Genomic DNA, 25,597 nt, shown 5'->3' with positions numbered 1-25,597 from the left:
ACTGTCTCTAAATTACATTTGTCCAAATTTGCCATGGTTCCTGTTTCCTGTATCATCTGTATTTATTATTTGACCACAAAAGAGTTAGAAAATGAGCATGGTTATATGCTTTCCAGGATTAGTTATTCATGGAGAAGTGCTCCGACTCAGGTATTTTACATCAAAAAAGTGTGTGGAGGGGTGCACACAGGTCTTCTGGTCAAGCTTTCTTACTGTATTCTGTATAGAGATTACATATATGTATGTATTATCTTATTCAGGGCTCAGCATGAAATTGGAGTAATCCCGGATTTATAAGTGGATGATGATTATTTCCTTCCAACTCAGTGGAATAATAGTACTGACCCCCTGCCTGGAGTCTCTGATTGGAGCCTTTGTTTTTATTGTTTTTAATAGTTGGGGAAAGGTTTGTAGAAAACATGAGTAACACATATAGCATAGGATTATATAATGTCATCCATACAATGTCATGTCTGATGCTGCTTTCAGTTTAAACAAAAACTCAAAGATAGACAAGTTTAATGGGAGATTTATTTGGAATCATAAGAAAGATTCGGCCTTGCCTACCTCTTCCATGCTTTAAGCCTTCCTGCTCCAGGAAGAACTTCTCAGAATAGTCCAGCCCACTGTGAAATACTCTTCTTGAAGCTAAGAGCACGTATTATGTGTGCTGCTCAGTCATTTCATCTTGACATGTCTTTTCTTTTTTTAATTTCTAACTTTTGTCTCTTTAACCCTTCCTGCCTTAAAACAGTTTATGTGACAAGCCCCAATATGAAACAGATTGTTAACTTGCATTTGCTTTCTATTGCTATGAAACAATTACCAGAAATCAAGTGGCTTAAAGCAACACAAATTTGCTTTCAGGTCTGTAAGTCTTGTGTAATATGGCTTAACTAGGTTTTCTGCATATGGTCTCACAAAGCTGAAACCAAGGTGTCAGCTCAGCTGGGTTCTTATCAGTAGGCTCTAGGGAAGAATTACTTTTGAGCTCATTTGTGTTTTCAGGATCCAGTTCCTTGTGGTGGAGGGACTGAGGTCCTCATTTTCTTGGTGGCTGTCAGCAGAAGTCTGCTTTCTGTTTCTGAAAGTCACTTGCATTTCTTAACACATGGGGCCTTCTCAGTTTTGAAGCCAGCAACAAAAGGCCGATCCCTGTCTGGGTTTTTAATCTCTGATTTTGCCACCAGTGAAGAAAACTGCCTGCTTTTACAAGACCTCATGTAACTGGGATAGGCCCACCCAGATCATCTCCAGATTTTAAGATCAACTAACTCGGAATTTTAATTACATCCACAAAATCTTTCACTACAGCACTTAGATTAGTGCTTGACTGAGTAACCAGGGGATGGGAGTGTCTGGGGAGGAAAGACATCTTTAGAATTCTTCCTACCACACTGACCATGGTGCATTATCTCCTGTGACACTGAGGTAATTCTGTGCACAGGTAGATACTAAATTCATTTATTAAGTGAATCCACAAACGTATGAACAAATCAATAGTAAAGATAATTTTGTCAGTCAGATATATCATCATACAAATTACAAATAGATAAAACTGAGCCTGTAGGTGAAGATGATTTTATTTTACCCAAATGCATTCATTTTGGGTCATTATACTTAACCTTATGTCTATGATTGAATTAATTAATCATGGAGCGATTTACCATTCAATGGTGAGAATTTGTTTATCAAATGACAACAAATTTTAAAAGGGTTTTTTTTCTTTAAAGTCCTAACTATTAGCATCTGAGAGTTATGCCTTAGTCTCAAAGTGCTTTTACAAACCGATGTGTACATTACAAAGCACAGGCACAAACATTGTCTCCTCTAACATTCACAGTAGTCTATAGTGTGACTATAGCCCCTATAGAAATTTGAGGCTCACAATGCTGCAGTATTTTGTTGAAGATCTTAATTCTTTATACTCAAAATGTTCTAAATGCAAGTGATTTGCAAAAAAAAAAAAAAAAAAAGGGGGGGTGAGGTGGGTGAGGAGGAGTTGGTCATAATGATATAGTCAAAGAATTAAATGAAGAGATTAACAAAAAAAAATTCTGGCCAATTCTTTATATGCCATGCCCAAATGCTTGATAATTATAATGTGATTGCTATCCCACCTTGTATCTAACAGTGGAATTATGTATCTTCAGGAATTGCAATGGTAAGTTATCTATGGCAAGTAGAAGAGACTAGTTTTTCCCACATTTTGTGAAATGCTGGAAAAGGACTTCTAATCTCTACCAGTGAAGTAATGAAAAGGTAATATCTTCAAATGAACAACATGCAACTACATTTGTCTCTAATTAGTATCTATGAAATAATGACACTCATTTTTCTCTTCCACGAATTTGTAGGTTTTTTTATGTTTTAAAAATAGCTTTTTTAAAAATTTCATTTTATTTTCTTGGGACAAAAAATTATTTCAAGAAATGCTCTGTTGCCCAGGCTAGAGTGCAGTGGTACAATTAGAGCTCACAGCAGTCTTGACCTCCTGGGCTCAAGCAATCCTCTCACCTCAGCCTCCTAAGCAGCTATGGTGATAGGTGTATGCCAACACATACCATTTTTTAATTTTTTTTTATTTTTTGTAGAGATGGGATCTTGCTTTGTTGCCCAGGCTGATCTCGAACTCCTGGCCTCTAGGGGTCCTCCTGCACTGACCTCCCAAAGTGCTAGGATTACAAGTGTGAGTCACCGGGCCCAGCCGAAAATAGGTTTTTGAATCTGTACTTTTTGTAATTCAGTGATCAGGAAATCAAACTGTATTTACAGACTCAGGATACCTGTTTCATAACTTAAAAAACAAACTCAAATGCAATTCTGTTGCACAATATGTATTTTAAGAAGGGTGTTTATAGGATAATTGGAATTATCAGACTTGTATAATTTAGTAAACATACCTAGGAATAGAAAAAGGCTCAAAATGTCCAATATAAAGAGATGCATTTGCGGGGCTCCAAGATCAATATGTTTGTGTCTCCTGTGCTACTTTCAGTCATAGGATTCCCTTGACCTCTTCTTCCAGCATTCTTCAAGTTTCAGTATCCTTTCCAACAGTCACTTTGCCTCTTCTCAACCACTCCCTTCCACTTACAAAATCCTTTCTGTAATATTCCACATCTTATTTCATTTTACTTTCAGAAAACAATAAAAGAAGGCCTTTCTTCAGTTCTTTTCCTGTAGCCGCTAAGCCTAGATTAAATCCGAGGTAATTTTCACAGTCCTATGAGTGACTTTGAGCTTGACCTAGGCCCCTCTTTAGCTTTCGACTATGAGATTTCGGAGGAATTGTTGCTTGTTCCTTAAAGAATATAAATGACATTATGACGGTCTTAAATAAGGAAAACATTCACACAAAAACCGTTATGACAAATTGAGGAATATTAAAGTAGTCAATTTGTGCATTTCATTGAACATTCTGAACCATACAAATTTGAATGCAGTTTTCAATATACAAACAAGCCAGTTCTGTAACAATAGACAGTGTCATTGTGTATCAGACATTATGCATAGTGCAGCCAGCTGCATCAAAGAGATGGGGGAACTGGGATTTGTTTTTAATGTTAAATTGAAATCCAGAAAAATTATTATTGTCACTCTGTAATAAACAGGAATGTGGCTTAATGAAAACCTTTATTTGTATTGGTGAGTTTTTTGTTCCTAATTCAGAAGTGGATAACGCTGTTCTTTATAAGCGGGTAGCTGCCACAATGCTTAAACTTTGCAAAATATCATCTTGTTCACATGTGAAGAATATCAGAATAGTTTAAATAGTATAGATAAGATATAGTTTAATATAGGAGGAGATTCCAGGAAGCTTAGCAGGAACATTCACAGTGCTTATTATATCCTTCTTATATCCCTTTGTCTTAAAAAAATGTGTAACAAGGAGATATTAACATTTAATATCTCTTCTCCCTTTGGTGAAGGGAGAAAATAATCGTCTGTCTTTTCTAATTTAAAGATTAAAAAATTACACCCAAGTGCAATTATGCATTATGTAGCCCAAACCTTTTTATAATGATATGTTTCTAAGAATACATCAAAATGTATGGTTGCTTTTTAATGCTTGCTTTCTTTAAGTGTTACACATAAACTTGCAGAGAATTTTAGAATTTTTCTTGGCAATTAGAATGATGTTGAATGTTACTATTAATTGTGAATATAAGTAAAGAAGTTAGTGTGAAATGGAAAAATGTATGTTAGAATACATGTATTTAAATGTGGCTTTTTTATTTTATTAGCAGTTACTCTTAGATACTAGTGTGCTAGGAAGTACAGAAGTTACTCTGATAAAAACAAATTGACACATTTATTGTTTTTAAACTATACCTTTGCTCTCTAGGAATATATGGTTCTCTTAATTTTTTTTTCCATTTTTCAAGTTTTTGAGCCCTGGCCTGAAGCTTGAATAATAAGCCAGAGCTGCTCCTTCACTGGAAAAAAATTAAAACCAAAACCAACAACTAAATTTTATGCAGAGATATCTGAATGCTAATTTTTTGATTTCATGTGTACCTTTTAGCAACTGATGAATCAAGACACAGTCTAGTCATCTAGCTGAATGTTGTAGATGCCTACTTTTTTGATTCTAGGCCAAGTTCTTCTTACAAAAATAAATTAGCCATTCATAACAGATTTCTAATATAATGTTATTAAAATATCACTAATATTAAATCAATACATATTTATTATGAGCTCCATATGCTTGAGGCGCTAAAAAAGTTAAAATTGAGCACATTATGAAAGATGTGAAGAAAGTATGTATTGACCATAGATCTTGGAAATTATTTCCAACATTTAATATTTCAAGAAATAATTATATCACTTCCAGCATGTATATAGAACACACTCATTTTGTATTTTATTGGTTGAAATGTCTAATTAAAGAGGGGTCTAGAGTTTGGATAATTTACTAGACTATGGAATTATTTTGATCATATTATATTTAGAAACATTTTAAGATTCCTATTTGCTACTTTAATATTAATAAGCAATGAGCATTATAAAAGCATGAAGCAAAATACTAAATAAATTCATGTGAGCAGTGCAATATTCTGGAAAGGACATTAAACTTAAAATCTGGACACTTGCATTAATTCTCTGTGTAGCTCTTTCCTCTCCAGACTTGAGTGTCTTCTGGCTATAAAACGACATAAGCCTAGAATGTCTTTCTCTAAATAGATTCTGATTTAGTTATGCTTTGACAAAAGAGAATAGATTCTCTCAAAATTTCTTTTAACTCTGGAATTAAAATAACATATGATTTTGTAAAAATCATTTCCTTTTTTCTGGTGTAGAATTTTTTTTTTTTTTTTTTTTTTTTTTTTTTGAGACGGAGTCTCGCTCTGTCGCCCAGGCTGGAGTGCGGTGGTGCGATCTCGACTCACTACAAGCTCTGCCTCCCGGGTTCACGCCATTCTCCTGCCTCAGCCTCCCGAGTAACTGGGACTACCGGCGCCCGCCACCACGCCTGGCTAAGTTTTTGTAATTTTAGCAGAGACGGGGTTTCACAGTGTTAGCCAGGATGGTCTCGATCTGCTGATCTCGTGATCCACTCTCCTTGGTCTCCCAAAGTGCTGGGGTTACAAGTGTGAGCCACCGCGCCCGGCCAAATGTTTTTTTTTTCTACTTGACTTCATAGTCCTAAAAGCTAAGAATTAGGTGTTGTTTATCTTTGTGTATGTATGAATGCAACGCCTAACACATAGTAGGCACTCCATAGCACTTGTTGAATAAATAATGTGATTACTGGTGTAAAAATCAGTTACTCCTAAATTATAATTTCCTGACTTAGGTAAATCTCAAAGATCAATTTTCCAATCATATGTTTAAATGTATATATTAAGGTTAAGTATAATTGAAAGTACTGCTAAAGTAGAGGCATCTCTCAATAAAATAAAGGTGTTATGAAATAACAAAACTTTTCCTAATGTTTTGTGCCTGAAGGAACTATGGATATAAACTTAATGCTAATAAACTGAAACATTTATTAATGCAGGGAATACTATTTTTATTACAGTCAAAAATGATTTTAAACAGTAATGTAAGTGGCCAAATTTGCAATATCTATAAAAATGAGCCAGAGGTAAGGTGTTTTGATGTAATGATTTTAAAAGTGCACGCCTCTCTCTCTTTTTTACTATCTTGACTAGTGTCTGAGTTCAGTACTGGCATCACTGTGCACGTTTTTTTTTTCTTTTCATCCTTTTCTGGACTCTTCTTTGGACTAGAATTCCCTAATATCTGATATTTGTGTGCCTGCCCCCAAAGTCCTTCCACAGCAGTTGTATTTCTCATTTTCCCATTTTACAAGTTGGATAATCTTAGGCAGCAATAGAGCCTTGAGGAAAGAACATTTCAAGGTTGTAGAGGAGAGGAGTATTTTATAGTTGAAATCATAATAAAAAATTAGAACTATGAGTGCCTTTAAATATGTAAGAAATACAAGAGGAGACAAAACTTTCATTCAGCAGTATTGCTGGTATAGCAGAAACCAAAATGATGATAGTGTAAAACAGTGGGTGATATTCCTGGGATAAAATCTATGAGGAAAAAAAAAAAAACATTTAATTAAGATTTTAAGACCTAGGTTTTTTGTTGTTGTTGTTGTTGTTAAGAGTATGTGCCTGCTAACAGTATAATTAATGCAAACCTCATAAAAGTGACACTAACTGAGAGAATTATCAAGAGCCAAGAAGAATAGTGGCAAAGAGAATAGATAACGGTTTACTTTCAACAGATTTATTTATCCAAATTAATTTTCTGTGCACCTACTATGTGCAAAGCACCATGAAGCGTAGGGAGATATGAAGTTGCAGTAGACACAGTGTTTATAATGTATTGTTTTCCTTTTCTTTATACAAGCTTATTGTCTTTCTCTGGATACCCCTAAAATGAGCAGTTTTCTTGTAGGTGATTATTTTGGGAAGGAATTTCAAAGAACACTGGTGGGTGATTGGAACAAATAAAATAGGGAGGAAGGGAAGAAGGGAAAGCCAGTCCAAGAATACACTATTGAACTGATACTAGCTGTGCATAACTGGACTCCATCCTACTAGGGACCCTCTGAGGAGTTCTGTAGAATATACTTTAGAATTGTTTGCCCTGCACACAACCAGTTGTCATAGCAACAGCTAAAGTAGAAACATAATGAGAAGATGTAAGGCAAAATACAAAAATTGTGTGAAACAAGTGTATTTTGCAAATTTATCTCATATGGAAATAAAAAGAGCAGTTATTTATTAAGCCCTTATTATATGCAGTCACTGTGATAGACTCTGGGGAAGAAGAAATAAGAGGAAAAGAAAGATGAAAAAATATGGTTCCGGCTCTTTAGAAACTCGAACTCTAGGTGAGGAAGCAAGTACCTAAGCAAGGCCTTGAGAGAACGTGAGTTACAATGAGGCCTCCAGGGAGGGAGGAAGTAAGGAAGAGATCTTGGTTATTACAGATGTAACACCGAACTTGCTTCTTAAGGAGAAATATGTCAGATAGAGGTGGGAGAATTGGGAGGAAGTAGAAGAAGGCAATTCCAAGTAAAAGAAGCACGGACTGTAAACCCAAGGAGCTAAAAGGCTATGGTTTGTTCAGAGCATTGTGATCTTAAAGGAGCTGCATATTAAAACTACAAAAAATTAGCCGGGTGTGGTGGCAGGCACTTGTAGTCCCAGCTACTGGGGAGGCTGAGGCAGGAGAATGGTGTGAACCCTGGAGGCGGAGGTTGCAGTGAGCGCAGAGGGCGCCACTGCACTCCAGTCTGGGTGACAGAGTGAGACTTGTCTCAAAAAAAAAAAAAAATTAGGCACAGGTGGTTTACCGTTTTTCTTTCTTTCTGTTTTTGAAAGTTGCATTCTCTACCACATTTTTTCCCGCGTGAACTACAACTAATCAAGCTGTGAAACACTACTTGCTTCTTTTCTCCAGTTTGCTAGGAGAAAGGTCTATCTCAACACAAGAGTCAACATGACTATCCAGTAAAACATCACAGTGGCATTCCTCAAAAAAAACCAAACCACTGTACCCTGGAACACAGAACAGTACATGAGGAATAGCAGGAATAGCAGGGGATCACTGGGTGTGTATACTTAAGCATTACTTGTTTAGTGGAGGAGTTTTCTGATCTGCATTTTTAAAGCTGTGCTTTAGAAGGGACATATATTGTTGGTGTCATTGTTACTGTTTCAAATTTCTAGAATTCTGAGATACACACGCTGTCCTGCCAACAACTGAACATTTCTTCCCGGGCCAACGTAGGGGCTTACATTGGTACTTCTTGCGTAAACACTAATACGTTTTCTAAAGCTACCATTTTAAGAAAATTTAATCAACACTTCAATAAACACTTCACTTAGTTGTCTCATTTGCTTATCATAACACTAGGAGGGATAATTTTATCCCCTTTGTTCAACTGAAAAAACTGAGGTGCCAAGATGCTAAGCTAATACCTCCTATGCTTGATTGTTAAGAAATATGGCCTCACCGGTAAAAAACACATTCAAATAGAACTCACAGACAACAGCAATTATTTAACAGGTCTCTTGGGTGTGTGTTTATATGTTAGTAAAGTTATAACTCTATATTTATGATATGATGTCTTGAGAGACGTCCAAGAAGACAAGATTCGTCTTTTCAGAACCAATGTTACTCTACAGTGGTAGTCAATATTTCCAAGTCCTGAATTCTCGATTGATGATACTATCTTTCCTATCTCTTTTTTCTTGAGCTCAATAGTAAAACCTCATCCTAATGCATAAATTTAAACAATGTATCTATACTTCAGTTCTCTGTAATAAATAGTTTGATGGTGCCGAACACTTGATCAAATGCTATGAGTCATACAAAAGTAGTCAAGAAACTTAGACTCTGTAGAAGAAGATGCACATGAGAGTGATAAAGTATAGGTAAAATATAGGTGAAGTACAGGTAAAAGCTATAGGAGAAAAGGGGACTTGGCAGATTAATTTAATCAGAGTTAGGTAATAATTCAGGGAAGTTACATAGAAGTACAGAGAATCAGAATACCTGAGTCCTTGTCTTATTTTTGCATCTAATTTAAGCCCATTATTCATTCCCTATTAGCCTCACCTCCTCATCTGTAAAACTAAAGGATGGCACCAACTGATCCCCAGTATTCAGACTTTTTTCAGGTTCTAACTTTGTGAGCAGGTGTCATCTGAGATGGGCACTGAGATGTGAGTACTATTTCAAGACATACAGACATAGAAGCCCATCTCAGATGAAGGCAAACTGCAAATACACAAGTGCAGCAACGTGTCCTGAGAATGGAGAATTTTCTGCCTGGGGTGACACATGCGCGAAGTGTGTAAGAGTATCAGGTATAAGGCTGAAAAAGTAGCTTGTAGAAAGTTTACAGAAGGTCTTACATTCCATGCAAAGTCATTTGGATTTTATCAAGGATTTTAAAATAGCCAAAATATAATGGCAATGATTAGAGAATCATTGAGAGGAACTCAAAATCAATCTAGAGTGTAACAAGTGGAACAATTTAAGTAAATCAGAACTACAAGGCCAGATAATCACTGGCTTTCATTTCACTGGAAAATCGAAGAACAAACAAGCAGACAAAATTTAAAGGTAAATGGAATATTCAAAAAATGGAAATGATCAAACCTTATGAAATTCGTGATCCTTAATTAATGCCAAAAGAACAATGTTGCAGACTCCAGAAAATAAGCTAGTTTAGGTAACCTTCCTAACACAAAAGATACAAAGAATAAAATGTAGTAAACAAGAAAACCTGATCATGAAACTCCAAGTTTAGACACCCTATATAAAAACTTAAATAATTTCACACCCACATCCCCACATGTATAAGATCTTAAAAACGCATTCAACTTGCAAAAATGTTTTCTGGTTTCCAATTTCTCCCATGTTTTTACCACACTAGCAGTGTCACAGTGAAGACACAGCTGATGGCAGTGACTATTAGTGACCTTAAGAACACAGCTGGATTTCTATTTTTATTTCTGTAAAACCTTCTTTTCTTCAACTAAATGATGCCCTAGAGGTCCAAGCTAAAGTCTGTATAGTAAGGGCAATGTGTATTGTATTTTGTGCAAATATATTTCACACAACAAAGACAGAGTTTAAAACACACATCCACACACCCACACATCCACATACACACCCCAAAATATGTCAAGACTTTTATGTAGAAACCCATTTGCAAACCAGCCTGGTAGGAGTTGCCATATCAGGTTCAAAGAACCATTCAGGGTCATACAAAATTACCTGTATTTGACAACACACTTCAAAGCTACTATATATTCATGTAAATTACTTCTGAGTTTCTAAAATAGAGTAAACAAAAAAATTCAAAACATTTAAAAGATATTGATGAACAATTCAAGCTTTGAGACTTTATTTCAGCAACTAGGAAGGATAATAAAAGACAGCAGAATTTGTTTCTGTTTGGATGATTGCTTCCTATTCTCCTTACCTCAAATTAGAGGTAATAGTTTTGGAGAGTTTCATCTGGCTATATGAAGATAAAAGCATTTATCTACAAATAGGCAGATTTCTGAATGTGGGTAATAACCAAGGCAAACATATGTTTAAAATTCCTAATGTAATTGATGCTGAGTAGATAGCAGGGTATATCGTGAACTTTGGCAAAATGGTTATTGAGCAAACAGAATGGAACTCGAGGACCCTGGTCGCCCAGAGAAATAGCTCTGTAGTCGCTAAGAATAAGTTGGAAGGAAAATGCCACTAGTCAGAAAGAGAGAGAAAGGAATTGTGTGACTTCTCTACCCATTCACCTCATTGTTTATAACACAAAAATAAAGAGATTTTCTGTAAAAATGATTATTTTTATGTTTATCAAGTTATAGTCTGTCAAAAATGATGGAACTACCTGAATATAGACATTCAGTTTTTTTATCAAATGAAAAAAAAATGTTAGAATAATTATCTAAATACAAATTTTTCTATGACCTTTGGCCTCTAATTCAAGAAAAGAACACCAGTGTGCACTTGTTGGCCTGACTTCTTCTGAAGAAGACAGACAGGAAAGCTGACTGACAAGAATCTGAAGCCGTTTATCCAATTTTAACGTTCTTTCCCTAAATGCAAGAGGAGGTGACTGTGGTAGGGAATCCTAAATTGTTACTCGACCACACTGAGAGCTAATTGAAAAGAGGACCATGGTATGTTTACCTCTCTGCACTCCAGGAGACATGGCACAATGAAGGTGTGTTTAGTAAACAAACAAACAGAAAATCTCTACATTGGTCCCTACAACATGACAACTGTGCTACTCGGGCATTCTTCAACCCTAAAGTTGAGGGGGAGAAAAAGACCCCAGAGGGTCTACAGTACAGGAGCATGCAATATTCACACAAACAAAGCTCTCTTCCTAGAAATCGCGGTGCCACAGATGGGAGGTGGTACATGAGAAGATATAGCATGTCGGTGCTGTATCTATAACTCAGCACATCTCATCTTAGGATCTGGACTATTTGATTTCACCAGAAATAATGGAAAGGAGTGTAATTATGTCACCTGTGTGAGACCTGCTTGATTCTTCCAGATACCATAATGCAAAGTTATATGCCAGTAGAAAAGCATATTCCATCTGCTTCTTTTTCTCTCCTAATCTCTACCCAGTGTTTAAGTAAAATTAAGTGATACAAAAAAGGGAAGTGTAATCTGAGCCTCCAGATATCCCCTGCAGCTGCTGATGGTGGAAAGGGGTGGATATTGCTTCAGAGAGGATTTAATTATCTTTTGAGCAAACTCCTCCCACAGTATGTAATGAAACAGGATCACACTGTCAATTGGATCTAATCAATGGTGTTTAATTTCTCAGTAAACGTATGTGTTCTCTATTTTGAGTACACATTAATCACCCTCTTCTGCATGAAATGTTATTTGGGTGTAAATCATGTGCTTCCCATTAAGGTATATGCTTCCTCAGGAAAATGTAAGTCAAGGCCAGTTTTGTCTTACAGAAGCAGAATTAATATAGCTTTAGTAACTCTAAGATTGCAACAGAAATCTTAAAAACATGACTTAAAACTAGTTTAGTTAAAGCTGGGTAATTTAAGGAAATTTCTAGGCAAACAATTCGTATTGTACCAAAACTAAATATTTCATAGTTACATTTGCTGTTGCCTCAAAATACAAACTAGAGCAATACAAGGGAAACTGCCAAAACAGAAAAGAATATGCAGCAGCTGTGGTAATTGGTAGTGAAAATCATAATTAGAAAAGATATAAGATATGTGTTAAAATCCAGAATAGATCTTCCTGTCGTCAATGGGAAGAAGTCTCAAAGGCTTACACTCCACTCAGCCTGGGCACTTTTGCTTCATACCTGAGACAGATTCTCTAAAAACAAACTCGTCATTAGGTCAACCATGAAGCCATTCTCTAAATTTCACTCACCCTACTGTTCTCTTTGGCAAAAGAGAAGAAAAGGAAGAGGTCATATCCTCTGACTTTGAAGAAATTGCAAATCAGAGGAGACTGGACAATTATCTAGCTATAAATTGCATTAAATAAAAATCCTCCCAAAGTCAAGAAAAAATAAAGAATTAATATTTTTGTAAGCAAAAATGAAAGACATCTTTGCAAGACCAGAGAAACAGTGATTTAACCAAGTGTAGATTAAAAGTTAAATAAAATATACTTGTTCCATGCAAAGCATCTCAAGTTAAACAGAAAGCTCTGTGGGAACAGGAACCATTTCTGCTTTGCTCATTGCCTCTGAGTGCCTGGCACATAGCACACACTGAATTTGTTAAAGGAATAAGTGAATGAGGAGTGTTTAGATCATCCTTGAAGGAGTATTAATGCTTTGTTAAGTGCTGTACTGGGTGGTTTATACATAACAACACATTTAATCTTTGCAATAACTTTTGAGATACTACCAATCCTCATTTGCAGATGAAGATACTGAACTCAGCAAAGTTAAGAAACTTGCCTAGGTTAGTACAGTGAGAAAGACGTGGAATTGGAACTTGAACCAATGTCATCCAGCTCTACAGTTCATATATTATATTCAATGTCATATTTAAAGACTAGAATGTCTTAGCTTTACTAAGAACTAGAAAGAATGACAGCCTGTTCTGTTGTTTGTTTTAAATACTGATCTGCAAGCAGAATCAGTCTCCCTTACATACTGCATTTTATTTTCTTTCTCTTTTTTTTCGATAAAATGGTAAATATAATACAATCTAATACATTGTTCAAGGGCTGGGTATTCTCTCTGTATTTGTTTTAAAACTTCAACCTTTTGTTTCCTTTATCCTCTTCCTTTCTTTCTCATTCTCAATTTAAACTTTTCTTCTCTTTTTTTCATTCTTCTCCTCAAAAACAATTAAGCAGGTCATAAGAAAGAAATAGGACAATTTCATTAAACACTTTGTCTTGAGGGTGAGAAATCATAGGAACAACTATTAAAATAGGATAGTCTAGGCCGGGCGCGGTGGCTCAAGCCTGTAATCCCAGCACTTTGGGAGGCCGAGACGGGCGGATCACGAGGTCAGGAGATCGAGACCATCCTGGCCGACACGGTGAAACCCTGCCTCTACTAGAAAATACAGAAAACTAGCCGGGCGAGGTGGCGGGCGCCTGTAGTCCCAGCTACTCGGGAGGCTGAGGCAGGAGAATGGTGTGAACCCGGGAGGCGGAGCTTGCAGTGAGCTGAGATCCGGCCACTGCACTCCAGCCTGGGCGGCACAGCGAGACTCCGTCTCAAAAAAAAAAAAAAAAAATAGGATAGTCTATCAAAATGGTCTTGAATTAGACACATGCATATTTAGGAATATTATTTCACATCCAATCCAATAAACATCAATTGAAGACATTTGATATAAGATACAGATGCACATATAGGGAGGAATGTTCCATAACCTCAAGATGTTTATATTTATATATCACATATATATAACTAATTATAAGTTAAGAAGAAAGAAAACATTTCTGAAGTTAGGTATAAGCAGAAGACTAATAATTTTTCTTAGATTGGGGATGGTCTCATGGAAAAACTGGTATTTTTGATGTTTAAGGATGAGCAGGACTTTAATATGCAAAGAGGAATAGGAAGGCTATCTAGGTTTAAGGAGGTAGCATGTGCAAAGGACATGGGGTAATGAAACACTCTATGTTCTCAGAAAATGGCTTGTATGACTGGAGTGAAGAAGTGGTGTGACTCTGGATAAATTGACTAGAACCAGATGGCAGAGGTTCCTGAAGTTTTGGCTTCACTCATAGACAATGGGGAATACTTGAATGTGAGCTAGCATAGGCTGTACTTTTTTTTTTTTTTTTTTTTTGAGACAGAGTCTTGCTCTGTCACCCAGGCTGGAGTGCAGTGGCACGATCTTGGCTCACTGCAAGCTCCGCCTCCCGAGTTCAAGTGATTCTCTTGCCTCAGCCTCCTGAGTAGCTGGGACTACAAGTGCATGCCCCCAGGCCCAGCTAGTTTTTTGTACTTTTAGTAGAGGCGGGGTTTCGCCATGTTAGCCAAGCTATTCTCGAACTCCTGGCCTCAGGTGATCCACCGGCTTCGGCTTCCCAAAGTGCTGGGAGTACAGGCATGAGCCACTGCACCCGGTCCGCATAGGCTTTACTCTTGCCTTTCCTAGTATACTCTATTGTCTACTGAGTAGCCAAGTGATCCTTTAAAAATAATTAAACTCTCCTATGGCTTCTCATGTCACTTAGAATGAAACGAAAGCCCTTGCCATAGCCCAGATACACCTCTGATCACACCACCTATCCTGCCTAATTTTACTTAAGGTAAATAGCAGCATGATATTGAAAAGCAGCTAAAAACTTGGCAGAGATCCTTCAACAGGTCTGGCCATCCCAGAGGCTCAACTAGATGTCTTCTAAGGAATTCAGGCTTCTAGCTTGGACCTATGGGTTCACCTATGCTGACAGTCTTTTGTGGCAAGAGTATGATGTTATAAAGTTCAGTACATGCTCTGTTCCCATATTGTCTACTTAATGATCCGTCTTCTTGCTCAAAATACTTAAGGGAGGTAGTCTGACCTGTACAGGTCAAAGTATAATGAGCCTGAAACTAAAAGAAGAAGAAGAAAGATTCAGCAAAAATACAAAAGGAAAAGATGATACTCTCTGACAAAAGAAGTCAAGGTATTTTGTCTCCGTATAGGTTTGTGGTAACTGGGGGAAATGGATGTGAAGCACAAACATTTACTGAACATCTATTAAGTACCAAACTCTGTGTTCAGTATCAAAGATAAAAGATATATATAATGTATCTTTGCTTCAAGACATTCTTGACCTAAACAGGTTAAGAGTGTAAGTGTATTACCAGTTACTAAGTAATATGGGGGAAAGGCGGTAATGCTTAATTTGTCGTATGGGATTTTCTGAAGGTTTTTTTCTAAGTGATATTTCAGTCCAGTCTTGAAGCTAATTTCTAATAGCTAATGGTTATTTTCTTAAGATCAAGTGGTAGATTTGCATTTAACCTAAGAAAATCTATTGACCTAAATAATACTGAGGCCCTTACCTTTAATATCATTAGCACTGTTCTTCAAATAATTCAGCCAAACAGTCATAACACACACAAACCACACATAATAAATGCCAGCTAATGGGAATAAGGTTGCATAACAATGGCATGCCCCAACAATGGAATGTTATAGAACCATTTTAAAAATGAGATATGTGTGTACTAACGTATGTATATCATTGCATTTTGTAAAAAATAATTGTATTTGTAACTGTTGCCTAGATTACTTATCTGCCGTGACCCCCTAGGGAGTCCTCCCAAGTTTGTATATTATCCTTCAAGTTCCATATACCCTAATGTTCTATATTTACCTATTTATTTATATCCCCAACTAGAATAAGCTCTTCCTGAAAGAGAGGATTGGGTTTTATTCATCTTTGCCTATGTGAGGCTTAATTCAACCCCATGAACATAATAGATATTCAGTAGATAGTTAAAGAGTATGACTGATGACATAGAACTTGACATTAGGTATCTGATCTCACATTATGGTGACTAATTTAGATCTTTGTGTTTTGGTCTACTGATTATTCACGTTTGCTCCACAGTCTATCGCCTGTAACAACTGCAAGCTAATAATTCATCCCCCAGTTTCTAGTTTATTTCAGGACTGATATAAGTATTATATTCACAAACAAAAAAAAAAGTATATACATTTGTGGCATCAGTGAAAAAAATGTATTCTATTTTAATTGTAAAGTAATAAATTTAAAATATGCTATTGGTAATATCTTTGTTATGTTTAAGACAATAGGAGGCTGAGTGGAAGAAGATACAACTACATTGGGGAAGGCAGAATTAAGTAATAAAAGGATCATACCTATCTTATTAGGTGCTGCATTGCCAGCACTTAGGAGAGTGCTTGGTACCTAGTTCAACTAAAACTTGCTGAATGAATGAATGAATGAATGTTACTATAGTACATTTTCTAGCCTATAATCATGTGACTTGCTACAGAAGAGATTCCATTTTGTAGGATAGAAATACTCATTTTGATTATGACCCATTCATTTGATTGAGTCATTTACTTAGACATTTCTTGAGCATCCACTATATACCACACTTTGCCAGATTTTATGTCTGGAAACACAAAGATGAATAAGACATGACCTAGAAGAGTTTAAATCTGTTGGAAGAAATGAATATGTAAACAAATATTTGCAATGCAGTGTGATGTTACATAACATATATATTTCATGGTCTCATGACACAAAAGGGGTAGTCAGCTCAGTTTGTTGGAGAAGGAGAGGGGATCCAGGAAAGATAGCCCAAAAATGCATTTTAAAGGATGGATAAGGAGTTTTGAGGGGCCTTGATAATCTACCCATTTAATGTTACTACTTAATTTGTCATAACAAAAATAATTCACCTTTGCTTTTTATGCTTAGCTTTTAAATTTTATTTCTTATTTATGAAACCATTTATATGCTTTACATATTATTGGTCCTTTACCATTATGCAAGTTTTATTACACTCAACTTTCTTGAAAAACAATTCTAGCGTAACTATTATTGAGAAGGTCATATACTAAATAAAGATTTATTTATATTTTTAAAATATTTTTCTAGGTCTTGAAAAAGGGAAAATAAGGAGTTCCGTAGCTTTAAAATAGACTTTGTATGTATCAGAAATTGAAAAGCTGTCTGTTCAACAATAGGCTTACTTTCTTCATCTTTTTATTTAAAAAAGAAAACTCATTTGTAATTATATACATGTATTAAATCGTTAATTTTGCTCTCTGTTTATTAAAAAATAGTAGTCTCAGTGCTCAAATCCCACTCACCTGGAATCAATAATTGCATTGTCAAGGAAACTTCCCACTGCAGGGACCAATGTATCTTTCATCCCCTTTAATTTCTTGGAAGTGTAAACAGCACAATTTATTCTTCTTGTTACAGAGTAATATAGTCATTTGTGAAAGTTTCATTAAAACTATCTCTGGTAATTCAAACTCAGTGTGACTAAACCTGCTCCTGGATTTGAGTTATAAATTTAGAAATGAAGTAGTCGATTTCTTTGCTACATTATTCAATTTCTACTAGGAAATAGTGCTTGAAATCCAGGTTTCATTAAGAAAAGGTGGTTAAAATATGCTGGTGGGTTTCTTGTTATTGCTATTATTATGATGGTAAATGAGAATCAGTCTCAAACAAGTCCAAACACGGTTGTAACATTTAATTTCTGGAACACAATATAATTTACATACAAGTAGGCAACTATCCTTTCATAAACAAAGTGGTACCCCTTCAGAACACTCCAACAATATCCCAAACGTGATGAATCTTCAGGTATTCAGTGAAAATTCAACATAACTGTTAGCCAAGTACTGTGTGAACTTCCCCATATATAAGACTGTAATCTTTCTGATGTGTAAATGTAGTCACACATTCAACTCTCCAAATTCTTCAAAATATCTTTCAGTATAAAAACCTAGTCCCTTTTTCATTACAGTAGAGGTCATTCTACCTGTCCAGAGGTCTAGTTTCAATTCCCTCCACTTCAGGCCTCAAACTTCATGGTCCAGCAAGACTAAATCTACAAATCCTTTACATTCTACATGATACACCTTGCTCTGTCCTTTTCTTATGCCTTTGAATATGTTGTTTCTTCTACCCACATGATAGTCTCCTTTGGTAAAACTGTATTTGAAATCTCCCTTGCCCAGCATATTTAAAAGCACAATTTGTCTGTGCTACTGCAATATGCACATGCAACTCTAATATTCCCAGAATTGTATTATAATTGTTTGAAGATCTTTTCTTACCAAAAAAAAAAGGCCTTGGAAGGGACAGGATTCTTGTTTTTCTAGCATTTAGTACAGTATTTAGCTAATAAAACACAGCTACATATACACGCATGAATAAATATTGTCCACTAATACAAATATTTACAGTATGTATAAGAGGAATAATAATGTTAGTAGCTTTTGAGTACTTAGCATGTGTTTAGTTGATGTAATATGCTGTATGTGCTTCACCTCCAATTCTCACCACAGCCCTGTGAGGTGGATTCTATTATTTCTATTATTTTCATTTTGCCCTGAGAAAACTGAAGCTCTGAGAAGTTAGCCACATAGCCCACACATTGTCATATAGCAGAATCAGATATGAACTTAAGTCTGTCTGACTCCAATGTCAGTGCTTTCCCCAATGCACCCGGCTACCTTTTGATTATTGTCAAGATCTTGGAAGACACAAATTACATTTTGATTTAATCTTTTCCATTTCTTTCCAGCTCCAAGTACAGCCCAGTATGGAATTACCGGGAACGCTGATGTTCTTTTCTCCTGCTGGTACCTTGTGTTGACACTGTCCTCTTTCACCAGCATATTCTACCTGAAGAATGCCATTCTACAATAAATTTAAAGACCCATAAAAGGCTTTTAAGGATTCTCTGAAAGTGCTGATGGCTGGATCCAATCTGGTACAGTTTGTTAAAAGCAGCGTGGGATATAATCAGCAGTGCTTACATGGGGATGATCGCCTTCTGTAGAATTGCTCATTATGTAAATACTTTAATTCTACTCTTTTTTGATTAGCTACATTACCTTGTGAAGCAGTACACATTGTCCTTTTTTAAAGATGTGAAAGCTCTGAAATTACTTTTAGAGGATATTAATTGTGATTTCATGTTTGTAATCTACAACTTTTCAAAAGCATTCAGTCATGGTCTGCTAGGTTGCAGGCTGTAGTTTACAAAAACGAATATTGCAGTGAATATGTGATTCTTTAAGGCTGCAATACAAGCATTCAGTTCCCTGTTTCAATAAGAGTCAATCCACATTTACAAAGATACATTTTTTCGTTTTTGATAAAAAAGCAAATAATATTGCCTTCAGATTATTTCTTCAAAATATAACACATATCTAGATTTTTCTGCTCGCATGATATTCAGGTTTCAGGAATGAGCCTTGTAATATAACTGGCTGTGCAGCTCTGCTTCTCTTTCCTGTAAGTTCAGCATGGGTGTGCCTTCATAAAATAATATTTTTCTCTTTGTCTCCAACTAATATAAAATGTTTTGCTAAATCTTACAATTTGAAAGCAAAAATAAACCAGAATGATAGTTAAACCATACACTGTCTCTAAGTAATGAAGGAAGGAGCTATTGGACTGTAAAAATCTCTTCCTGCACTGACAGTGGGGTTTGTGAATTTTGCCCCACACTAACTCAGTTCTTGTGATGAGAAACAATTTAATAACAGTATAGTAAATATACCATGTGATTTCTTTAGTTGTAGCTAAATGTTAGATCCACCGTGGGAAACCATTTCCTTTAAAAAGACAGCACAGTCCACTCAAAGGATTGCCTAGCAATACAGCATCTTTTCCTTTCACTATTCCAAGCCAAAAATTTTAAGATGATTTGTCAGAAAGGGCACAAAGTCCTATCACCTAATACTACATGAGTTGGTAAGCACTCATCATTAATTTTGTTTTGTGGCAGCTAAGTTAGTATGACAGAGGCAGTGCTCCTGTGGACAGGAGCATTTTGCATATTTTCCATCTGAAAATATCACTCGGTTGATAGTCTGGAATGCATGTTATATATTTTAAAAGTTCCAAAATATATTATGACAGACATTCTATATTGGTATGTAGCAGACCAATCTCTAAAATAGGTAATTCTTCAATAAAATCTTTCTATATAGCCATTTCAGCTCAAACAAGTAAAACCAAAAAAGACCATCCCTTATTTTTTCTTACATGATATATGTAAGATGTGATCAAATAAAGACAAAACACCAATGATGAGAATATCTTAAGATATACTAATTATCAAAATATTGTGAATGTTAAATTATTTCTACTATAAATAATGAAAACTACATTTTGAAGGAAAATGCTGTTACTCTAAACATTAAATTGCAGGAATAGTTTGATGGTTTCACTCTTTACTAAAGAAAGACCATCACCTTGAAAGCCATTTTACGGGTTTGATGAAGTTACCAATTTCAGTACACCTAGATTTCTACAAATAGTCCCCTTTTATAAGTCATAACAACAAAGATCCTACAATAAAATTAGAGACAAGAAATTTTGCAGTGGTTATACATATTTGAGATATCTAGTATGTTGCCCTAGCAGGGATGGCTTAAAAACTGTGATTTTTTTTTTTTCTTCAAGTTAAACTTAGTCCCAAAGTACACCATAAATCAATTTTAATTAGAAAAGTGAATCTTAAATGAGGGGACATAGTATACTCTTTCCACAAAATCGCAATAATAAGGCATAAAGCTAGTAAATCTACTAACTATAATAAATGTATGACATTATTTTGATTGATACATTAAAAAAGAGTTTTTAGAACAAATATGGCATTTAACTTTATTATTTATTTGCTTTTAAAAAATATTCTTTGTGGAATTGGTGAACAAACTACAAAATATTATTTTGTATTGCAGCTTTAAAGTGGCACACTCCATAATAATCTACTTACTAGAAATAGTGGTGCTACCACAGAAAATGTTAACCATCAGTACCATTGTTTGGGAGAAAGAAACAGATCAAGAATGCGTATTATTCAGTGACCGCTTTCCTAGAGTTAAAATACCTCCTCTTTGTAAGGTTTGTAGGTAAATTGAGGTATAAACTATGGATGAACCAAATAATTAGTTCAAAGTGTTGTCATGATTCCGAATTTGTGGAGTCTGGTGTTTTTACCATAGAATGTGACAGAAGTACAGTCATAGCTCAGTAGCTATATGTATTTGCCTTTATGTTAGAAGAGACTTTCTTGAGTGACATTTTTAAATAGAGGAGGTATTCACTATGTTTTTCTGTATCACAGCAGCATTCCTAGTCCTTAGGCCCTCGGACAGAGTGAAATCATGAGTATTTATGAGTTCAATATTGTCAAATAAGGCTACAGTATTTGCTTTATTGTGTGAATGTATTGCATATAATGTTCAAGTAGATGATTTTACATTTATGGACATATAAAATGTCTGATTACTCCATTTTATCAGTCCTGACTGTACAAGATTGTTGCAATTTCAGAATAGCAGTTTTATAAATTGATTTATCTTTTAATCTATAACAAGTTTTGTTAGCTGTTCATTTCAGGATTATATTTTCTACAGGTTCCATTTGTGGGACTCCTTTTGTTGCCCCTATTTTTTTTAAAGAAGGAAGAAAGAAAAATAAGTAGCAGTTTAAAAATGAGAATGGAGAGAAAAGAAAAAGAATGAAAAGGAAAGGCAGTAAAGAGGAAACAAAGGAAGGGTGGAAGGCATGAAGGAAGGAAGGGAAGAAGGTAGGGAGAAAGAAAGGATGAGAGGGAAGGAAGAATCAGAGTGTTAGGGTAGTTAACTTACACATTTGCATTCTTAGTTTAACTGCAAGTGGTGTAATTATGTTTTACAATGAGCACATTTGAAACGTAAGTCCTATTATACCATTGAGTTCCTATTATGCAGCAATTATATAATAAAAAGTATTGCCCAAGTTATAGTAATGTGAGTGTTTTTGAGACACTAAGAGATTTGAGAGAGAGAATTTCAAACGTAAAGCCGCTTTTGGGGGGTTTATAACTTAACTGAAAAATTAATGCTTCATCATAATGTTTAAGCTATATCTAGAAAGTAGACTGGAGAACTGAGAAAATTACCCAGATAATTCAGGGAAAAAAAAAAAAAAAACATATATATATATACACACACACACATATATATATATAAAAATACCCCTATGTTTGAAGTCAAAATACTCTGAAAAACTAAATTATCAAAGTCATTCATCTACAATGATCAAATTTACTGAATAATTGTTAATTTATCCATTGTGCTTAGCTTTGTGACACAGCCAAAAGTTACCTATTTAATCTTTTCAATGAAAATTGTTTTTTGAAATCCAGAAATGATTTAAAAAGAGGTCAGGTTTTTAACTATTTATTGAAGTATGTGGATGTACAGTATTTCAATAGATATGAATATGAATAAATGGTATGCCTTAAGATTCTTTGAATATGTATTTACTTTAAAGACTGGAAAAAGCTCTTCCTGTCTTTTAGTAAAACATCCATATTTCACAACCTGATGTAAAATATGTTGTACTGTTTCCAATAGGTGAATATAAACTCAGTTTATCAATTAAAATATGTATTTGACTCATTTTAAAACTCTATTAGTTTAAGAGAAAGAAGGAAGAAATAATAATTTGAAGATATTTCTGCTATTCTCTTCACTTCCTGTATTACATTAATCTTTCTGCTTACTCTAAAGCAGTACAGGGTAAAATTTTTAGATGCTACCGTTTCAAAGGACTCCACGCTATTTTCTTTCTTGCTTTTGCTGATTCCTAAAAGGTTTGATGAGCTGAACTACATCTAAACTAAAAATAAGTTTTCTGGAAACATTTTATTATTAATTATTAAGAATCTTTGCCAGGTGAAATACAGCAGAGTTAGCAACAGAGACTGATGATAAAATTCTGATGATCTTACAGGCTAAACAACTGAAAACTCAAATGCTTGTAAGAGCAAGGCAGAGCGTAATTTCTTAAGACAGCTGGGTATGAAACAATGGGCACCTGAAGGCATTCAGATGCAATTTCCTTAAAAATACCTTGGTTTCCAAGTAAAACATGTTATTTGACTGAACACCTTTAGTTTGTAAATACCAAACCATAATACACAAATGAGATCTCACGCCAAATGAATTCTTTAAGCCCTCTTTCCCATATCTGTTCCTCTATGATAGTCAACTAAATAAATGAGAACAATGTGGTAGATAAAACAACAAACCATAAAAAGATTCATGCTTGGTTTTATAAGATATTTTGAAATATAGGTATCATTGCTATTCTGAGAAACCCAGATACACCAAAGCCCTCCCCCACAAAAAAAATGGGAAACGTTTTAATAAATGTCTGATTTCCCCCACAGCTTCATTACTTCTTCCCTTTTCAACATCTATCATATCTATCTTGAATAAATTACATCATAGCAACAGAAACATCAAGTATCAGACACAGAAAACCAGCACATGAAACAGAGCTAGTTTCCCTCTCAACAGAATAGGGCAAAACACAGATGCTTCCAAATCATATCTAGGTATGCAGAAAATAATTCACTTTAACCTGACAGTCAGAAATGTAAGTAAGAATTTGTAGAGATAATTTTCCAAGGTAACTCATTCAAGTTAGAGGAATTTGATCCAAACATCAGTCAATGTACTCCCTCTGAAATTTCCAAGAAGCACACACCTTCACTTTTACATTCACTGTTTTTCTAGTAATTCCAAACTTACTAAAAAGTATTTAAGAGTTGATATCACTGGTGGAAAGAGAGCAATTTAGCAAACAAATAAATGCTTTCCAGTATTCTTAGAGAGAAGGAAAAGAGGAATACATTTCATTCTTCTCCCCAGAAGCTCTACCCACAGTCATCCAAAGGCTAGACCAATCTCTCCCAGGGATTTCCTTCAGTCTAAGAAAAGTGCTTCATCTCAGAGACAACTGTGGCAACTATAGTTTTGCCCAAAGGCTCACAACTACCCCTACCTTGCATTTTACAATGGAGCACTTTTGCAAGTGTTACTATTATGGTTTTCTCAACACTTTCAAATACTTAAAGGAGAAAATATTATTGTCACATATTGATGATGAAAATAAGATTCAGAAATTTTGGGTCACTTGCTGAAGATTATACTTCAACTAAGTGGCAGATCTCAGCCAAATATGCAATGCAAAATATTCCAAATTTGTTTCTAGTCCCACACTACCTAGGAAAAAGAAAAGCATATAATCACATTGTTAGCTTTATAAACAACTATTTGTATATTTTTATTTATATATTTATATAAATGTAAGCACATTTTAAATATAAATATACATATTTATGACATCCTTGTATTTTCCAATACCTGCAGAGGATATGAGATTTAAAGTCTAATCAGATTGTACATATCATCTAAAACTTTGGAAATGTGAAACTCACAATGCAGTTACTTTTGGACACACAGCCTTGGGTTGTATTAGATCAGTCACACCAAGTGGAGAATCTTGTCATAATCACATGTATCTTCTTTTTGTGTAGCATTTTGCAAAAGATGTGTCAAGTTTGGGATAATCCACTAAGACTATTCTTCAGACATCTGCAATCAACAGAATTTTTGGGGAAATGGAGATCAAAATACATACACACTTTTTTTAAAAAATCACAACAGAATACTGATTCTAATCTGAGAGATGTTGTTTGAGCCCATTTATATTGAAACACTAACATGAACATCTGTTTGTGCTGGGACAGTAGAACAAGAGAAAGATTCTAATTCTAGAAATTAAATTATATGCAACCTAAGAAATACATTTGTATTTTGTTTTCAAAATATGAACATAATACAAATCCTATGGATATCACCACTTAGTTTAAAAAACATAAAAAGTGTGATTTTCATACACTTATGAAATGAATATGTTAATTCATTAATGAAGGACCTGATAGGATATTACAACCAGATAAAAGGATAATTTAAAGAACATACACATTTATAGATCAAAAACCTTGAAATTAATGTACTAATGGAGGCAAAACTGGCTTCCAGAGTGAGGAGGAGAATTCAATGGAATCTTTACCCCTCAGAATTTATTCCCATATCTGTAGACCAGAAATATTTTGCTTTAGTATTATTTATTTACAGCTTGAAAAAGAGTTCAAATATAATGAAAAATACAGAGGCTCCAAAAGAATCAGAATCTAGTAACCTGAAAAGGTGTGTTCCAAATAATTAGTGGTTTTTCATTTCAGCAAAAATTATTCTCTGCAATGAAGGGACATAATTTTTTTTTTTTTCTTTTTTAGACAGAGTTTTGCTCGGTTGCCCAGGCTGGAGTACAGTGGCTTGATCTCGGCTCACTGCAACTTCCACCTCCTGGGTTCAAGCGATTCTCCTGCATCAGCCTCCCCAGTAGCTGGGATTACAGGCACGTGCCACCACACCCTGCCAAGTTTCATATTTTTAGTAGAGGCAGGGTTTCACCATTTTGACCAGACTGGTCTAGAACTCCTAACCTCAAGTGATCCACCTGCCTTGGCCTCCCAAAGTGCTGGAATTACAGGCGTGAGCCACAGCGCCCAGAC

At 35.2% G+C, this 25,597-nt stretch overlaps 1 protein-coding gene across 2 annotated transcripts in view; it reads left to right on the top strand.

Annotated features, from left to right (window-relative positions):
• The window catches only part of NEGR1 (neuronal growth regulator 1), an 884,450-nt gene extending 861,837 nt beyond the window's left edge, over positions 1-22,613 (top strand). For both annotated transcript variants that reach the window (XM_025362722.1, XM_025362711.1), the window contains one exon: positions 18,752-22,613. In XM_025362722.1, coding sequence (XP_025218507.1) covers positions 18,752-18,876 — 125 coding nt within the window. In that variant the 3' untranslated portion in view covers positions 18,877-22,613. The remainder of the gene's footprint in view (positions 1-18,751) is intronic.
• Positions 22,614-25,597: the final 2,984 nt, after the last annotated feature.

Source organism: Theropithecus gelada, chromosome 1 (genome assembly GCF_003255815.1).
Source record: "Theropithecus gelada isolate Dixy chromosome 1, Tgel_1.0, whole genome shotgun sequence".
Lineage (NCBI taxonomy): Eukaryota > Metazoa > Chordata > Mammalia > Primates > Cercopithecidae > Theropithecus > Theropithecus gelada.
The sequence above is the reverse complement of the archived record's forward strand: the minus strand, read 5'-3'. Positions and strand labels throughout refer to the sequence as shown.